At 38.9% G+C, this 6,765-nt stretch overlaps 1 protein-coding gene across 6 annotated transcripts in view; it reads left to right on the forward strand.

The window, feature by feature from the left end:
* The window catches only part of LOC125025888 (guanine nucleotide-binding protein subunit beta-5-like), a 20,516-nt gene extending 17,367 nt beyond the window's left edge, over positions 1–3,149 (forward strand). For all 6 annotated transcript variants that reach the window (XM_047614200.1, XM_047614198.1, XM_047614201.1 and 3 more), the window contains exons 7-10: positions 59–199; positions 588–684; positions 1,087–1,253; positions 1,454–3,149. In XM_047614200.1, coding sequence (XP_047470156.1) covers positions 59–199; positions 588–684; positions 1,087–1,253; positions 1,454–1,465 — 417 coding nt within the window. In that variant the 3' untranslated portion in view covers positions 1,466–3,149. The remainder of the gene's footprint in view (positions 1–58; positions 200–587; positions 685–1,086; positions 1,254–1,453) is intronic.
* Positions 3,150–6,765: the final 3,616 nt, after the last annotated feature.

The following is a 6,765-nucleotide window of genomic DNA, read 5'->3' on the forward strand; positions in this document are numbered from 1 at the left end:
ACGCTAGGTCTCTTCCCTTTCTGTCCGCCTTTAACTAAAGAAGGGATATTTTTTTCAGGGATGTGACAAGATGGCCTTGATCTGGGACATGCGAACAGGCCAGTGTGTCCAGAGTTTCGAGGGCCACGAGTCTGACATCAATTCCGTCAAATTTTATCCATCAGGGGATGCCATCGCCACGGGATCGGATGACGCCACGGTGAGTGCAAGAGAAGATGGAAGAGAAGATGTTTTTGGTTTATCCTTATTGTAAAAGCTGCATTATCAAAGGGTATATGATATGCACAAATATGAAGAGAGAGAGAGAGAGAGAGAGAGAGAGAGAGAGAGAGAGAGAGAGAGAGAGAGAGAGAGAGAGAGAGAGAGAGAGAGAGAGAGAGAGAGAGAGAGAGAGAGCGAGAGAGAGAGAGAGAGAGCGAGAGATAGAGATAGAGAGAGAGAGAAAAAGAGAGAGAGAGAGAGAGAGAGAGAGAGAGAGAGAGCGAGAGAAAGAGAGAGAGAGGTAAATCGAAAGAGAATCGCATTTAGATTGGAAGCACGCAGTTCTCAGCCTCGCCCCCTCTATCTCCCGTGACCCTCTTCCCCAGTGCCGGCTCTTTGACCTCCGCGCAGACCGAGAGATCGCCGTGTACACCAAGGAGAGCATCATCTTCGGTGTCAATGCAGTCGATTTCTCCGTCAGCGGTAAGTCTTCCTTTGTTTTTAGCTGATGAACGTGACAAACACTAAACGTCGGCGTGTTAGTTGATGCCAGTTCATTTGTATTTTCTTTCAATCTGTGATTTGTGTCTGTAGTTTTTTTTCTGGTTTTGGTTTTCATGTGAAGTACACTAATTCAGATAATAAATGTGATCTCTGTTAGCTAAAAATGATCATTACGATCACATATTACTTAATGAGAAATTAGCAGTAAAATAGCACAGCGATAATCGTTCAGTATCTACAGTGTCACCACAACAGTGATCGAGACAATAAACAAGAATTTCAACAGGGTCCATTTGCAATGTTCTATTCTTGATCCATACCTTTTCTACACTTGTCAACATAAATACGGTACAACTCTCTCTCTCTCTCCATTCTTGCCAGGGCGTCTCCTCTTCGCGGGATACAACGACTACACCGTTAATGTCTGGGACGCCCTCAAATGCCAGCGCCTCACCATCTTGTACGGCCACGAGAACCGGGTCTCTTGTCTCAAGATGTCTCCGGACGGAACTGCCATCTCTACAGGTTCCTGGGACTTCACGCTCAGGGTACGTTGTCAGGCTTTGCGTAGGAATGTTCAGTGTATAAGTGAGTACAAGAACAAGTTCAGTGATATATTTGATAGTAGAATAATCTGATTATCTTCTGAAAGTGAGGATATGCACTTGAACCTGTGATGATGCATTTGGTAGCGGAGTAGTCATTATCTGCCAAAGCAGTGTATTAATTGATTTAACATTTGTTTCAGATATGGGCTTAGATTCGCTGTAAAAATGAAGGGAAGGATGGTATTCGTAATGGTCAGTGCTTGTCATAATGTCATGCAGAATGCAAGAGGAAATGGCATGATATAAGGAAACCAAAACGATGACGAAGCAGGCCTAACAATGAAGTGGGACCAATTTAGATACATTTTGTGTAGGCAGTGGAAAAAAAGAACAAACTAAAGGAAGGTGTAGTTAAAGAAATACAAAAAAATCTGACTCGAATTCGCAGAAGCTCGTTAGAAAAGCCATAAAAAATGAAGTAAAGTTTTAAAAAACAGATCATTATATCACGTAAACCAATAGAGAAAATCAGTAGAGGAAGTTGTAAGTGTTAGAAATTTGTGTGTTTAGTAAAGTCAGTCTAGATTTTTATGAAGTTAATACTTATTGGTCATAGTCTACGGTGTGAAAGCAGGTGGTGTTGTGGTGGAGCCGAGACCCACTGGCTGGAAAGACGGGCTGCTCTTCACAGGTCCCAACACCACATGAGAAATTCCGGTCTGTGCATTGGGAAATTTCAGGGTCGAATGGCCGATTAAGTCGAATTTCACATTTTCATCTCCTTTTTTAAAATTCTTCTTCTTCTGCTATCACTCCTACTGAAAACTCTTATAATACTGAGACATTGATGTTTCTCAAGTCTACAGCACAAATAGCATTACAGGGAGATTTTACTAGTTACATACGAGCTATATATTTATCACAAAAATGTTATATAGAGAATGGCTTTCATACTTAATATAAAAAGGTACGATTCTCGGATCAAATAGCATAAGGCAGGTGAAATCAGTATTTATCTGTATATATCAACAGCTTCCCATACGCGACACACACACATACAAACACACACACACGCACACAACACACAAACACACATACACACACACACACACACACACACACACACTCACACACACACACACACATATGCATATACATAATACATATATCCACACACATATACATAGCATATGCGCATCTTATGAATCTCGTCCAATTGACTTTCGTAAAATGAATCGTTACTTCACATTTAGTTTTGTTATTTTAAAGAACAAAAAACAGAGTATCGTGCTATAACACATAAAAATGAGCTTATGCATCTGTATGTATATATTCATATTTATAAACATGAACAGTTAATGAAACCAGAATCATTATATTAATTAATTAAGGAAACACGTGCCAAATTTTCCTTTATACTGAACATTATTGCTGAAGCGAAAAAAAGTTATATGTTTTTTAAACAGATAAACAGTTGTTGTTAAGACTGGAATCGGGAGTTATTATGAAGACCTTATATGCGCCATATTCGCGAATCCAAAAACTGATCATTTTCAATAAATTTATATGAGTAATGCAACATTGGCGCATATATATATATATATATATATATATATATATATATATATACGATATATATGTGTATAAATACACATCTAAATATAATTTATTAATTAAGTTGGATAGATCCCCGGTTGCAGATTTCTATTTCGATCTAATTAAGGAGAAATTGTATTCCATTTCGCGAGAGAGCTATTTTCACTTGTACGGCCATAACAATAGTCATGGGGAGTACGCTGACCGCATTCTACACTGTACACACTTTGCATCTAGCATATGCATTTACTTTAGATTATAAGGAACAGTTGTACATGAATAAAAGTCTATTCCTATGAACCATGTTTTACTGTCAACCAATCTCCTGTTTAATCAGGCTAATTAAAGGCAATCTAGTAAAGAAAAGGCAAGCATGGTTCTTTATTGAAGGTAGAATAATATGAGAATAAACGAAAGTGTAATTTCCTGCATGTGTTGTAAGACAATGTATGGCAAAAATATTCCCATCACTAACTGTCCATAATACCGCAATCAAATGAAATACACGGACATAATGTTTTAACTACGAAGTCGTCAGCACTTATTGCTTTCATAAATATTAGTCCGCTGCGGTTGCACTCATCCATATTTGGTCACTTGATGAAGCTTTTAATAACCTTCTTAATGTTGTTATTTGCATAAGATATAGCTATATACTCCTTTGCATATTAACATCTACTAAATGAGTGTTCTTGTTTAAAAAAAAAAAAAAAAAATCGCAGTATTCGGGATATAGATGGTTCCGTGTATCGGGGTCTACGCGACCATCTGCTTTCCGGACTTTCATTTTCCAATCACACAATACACGTGGACGCCAGAGTGTTAATACAAGCCAGAGTGATCCATTTGACACTTTATGAACATGCGGGTGATTGGACACCACTTACACGGTTACCATAATCAAATAAAACACGAAATTACCCAGACATCTGAAAACGAAAGTATACCGTCATGAAAAAAAAACAAAAGTTACGAAGGAAAAGCAACTTCTACCATATACTTCGAAGAAATAAACTATCCTAAGTGCTAATTTACCAAGATGCACTGTGCTCGGAAGACTTGAAAAAAAGATGAGAAAATAATAGTAACAACATCATGTAACTAGATAACAACAAAAATCCGTCGAGACACCACCTCCCTCCCGATAATCAGGAGAAACTCTTGTCTCGGACTTACGCCATCTGTTTGTGTTATTAATTACCAAAGAAAGTGAATACTATTGGATGAACGACTTGCTTCTCCACACCTGGCGTTCCAGCTGCAAACCGTTTTCTCACGCTATTATAATTGTCGTGACGTAAAGGATGCTGGAGATTGTCATGTATGATATCTTTTTATCTGAATCTTATGACTGGTAAACACTGTGTGTGTGTGTGTGTGTGCGTGCGTGCGTGCGTGCGTGCGTGCGTGCGTGCGTGCGTGCGTGTGTGTGTGTGTGTGTGTGTGTGTTTTATTCAGACCGACTAATAGAATGGAGAACATATGCAAACGGCATCGATGTATGCAGCAGATTAAGAAATTATATACAGGAAAACAGAGAGATAAAACGAGACGAGAGAGATGAAAAACTACATGTGTAAAAACACGGCCCTTCCCCTTTATGTATCTTTCACTCTCTCTACCCCCCCCCCCCCCCTCTCTCTCTCTCTCTCTCTCTCTCTCTCTCTCTCTCTCTTACACCCACACACACACACACACACCCATATATATATATATATATATATATATATATATATACATACACATATACACAGACACAGACACACACACACACACACACGCACATACAAATACATATATATATACATAAACACATACACATATATGAATAGATATAGATAGATAGTTCGATAGATACACATATATATTACATAAATATATACATATATATATATATATATATATATATATTACATGAATATATACATATATATATATATATATTACATAAATATATACATATATATATAAATATAGATAAATAGATATAGATATAGATAAATATATATATATATATATGTGTGTGTGTGTGTGTGTGTGTGTGTGTGTTTGTGTGTGTGTGTGTGAATATATATGTCTGTATGCATGAATAAAGATAGATAGAGAGACAGATATAATGATAAACACAGATATAAAAAGACAGACATAGAGAGAGAAAGGGAATGCGCGAGAGACCGCCACAGACCCTAATGAGAAGCTTCAGCATAAGACGAATACGGAAAAGCGACGCAAGCAGGGGAGGCCGAGTCACGCACGGTTCGTAGAAGAGGAACCGCGTTCGAACCGATGGAGAACCGCTTACTATGAACCATCGGAAGCATGGAAAAGAATTTCTTCGGTAGAAAAGAATTCCTCGACGATGATGAATAGATAAAGAGGGAGAGAAAGGTGCGTAGATCTCATAGAGAGAGGGGGGTAAGGAAGAGAGGGAGGGAGGGAGGGAGGAAAGAGAGAGTGAGAGAGAGGGGGGCGGAGATAGATAGATAGGGATAGATAGATAGATAGCCAGAGAGAAAAAGGGAAGAGATGGAGTGAGAGAGACTGAGAGAAATAGAGATAGATAAATCGACAGAGAGAGGGAGAGAGAAAAACATGGAACATTAAAACAGAGCTCCACAAAAATAAACAAAACAACATACCAATAAACAAGAAACAACCTATACACCCAAATATACCAACATGAAAAGAGAAGAATAAGAAAAAAAAGAAAAGAAAAAGTACTACGCGCCATTAAAATAAATCAACATAGCAAATAAAGAGATACACAGTTTAACATGACTAGAAGCATTTCCCTTTCTTTCAATCACTAGATGATGCATCGCCCCACATCAAAGGGGTGTCGGCCAAGACAACAAAATGCCTCATAAGAAATCTTCACAATGGAGGAGCGACGCAATAAATCAGATGGAATCAACACCATAATTACAGTTGGGGGGGGAGGGGGGAAGGGGGTTAAGGAGGGTGCGAAGGAGTATGGTGGGGGTAGGGGCGATGGGGGAGGGTGAGGGGAGGTATTGGGAGGAGGGGAGTGTATCCAGGAGGAGGGTGTCCCTTGGGGGCGGGGGAACCTTGGATCTGAGTGTATGGGGGAGGGAGGTGTGTGTGTGTGGGGTGGTGGTGTGGGGTGAGTAGAGAGGGGGTGTAAAGGGGAGGGGGGAAGTGATAAAGCAGTAAATTCACACGAGGAAATCTTCCCATGCTCCACATCAGTCAAAGATGTCTCCTAGAGGAAGCAGATGGACGTAGAAAGGTGTTGTCGTCTGTAACGCCAAGGAGAATGATCGCCATTTGTGCGTCGAGTGATCTGGACCGTTGATTTGATTGTCGATCTTACTGGAGTTCGTTAAGAGATAATGCTTATTAAGACTGCATGGGGTATAAAAAGGAGATTATTGGATATAGAATAACAGACAGAAAGATAAAGAGGCACACACACATATACATATATGTATTTATTTATTTATTTACACATAGACATATATATATATATATATATATATATATACATATACACATACAATATATATATATGTGTGCGTGTGTGTGTGTGTGTGTGTGTGTGTGTGTGTGTGTGTGTGTGTGTGTGTGTGTGTGTGTGTAGAAGACAAATAGCTAAATTGACAGATGGACAGATAGATATATGGATATATAAATAAAAAAATATATATCGATAAATACATAAATGGACAGTTAAACAAGCTTAGGTAAAAAAAGAAAGATATAGAGAGAGAGAAGTAAAGAGAAGTAATGGTAGAGAGATAGATTGACAGGCCAGCACATAGACAGGCATATAGCTAGTGAGAGATAGAATGAGAGAAAGACGGAGAGTCGAGACAGATGGTACGCTAGAAATAGAGATCGAGAGAGAGAGAGAGAGAGAGAGAGAGAGAGAGAGAGAGAGAGAGAGAGAGAGAGA

This window comes from Penaeus chinensis, chromosome 5 (genome assembly GCF_019202785.1).
Source record: "Penaeus chinensis breed Huanghai No. 1 chromosome 5, ASM1920278v2, whole genome shotgun sequence".
In the NCBI taxonomy this organism is placed as follows: domain Eukaryota; kingdom Metazoa; phylum Arthropoda; class Malacostraca; order Decapoda; family Penaeidae; genus Penaeus; species Penaeus chinensis.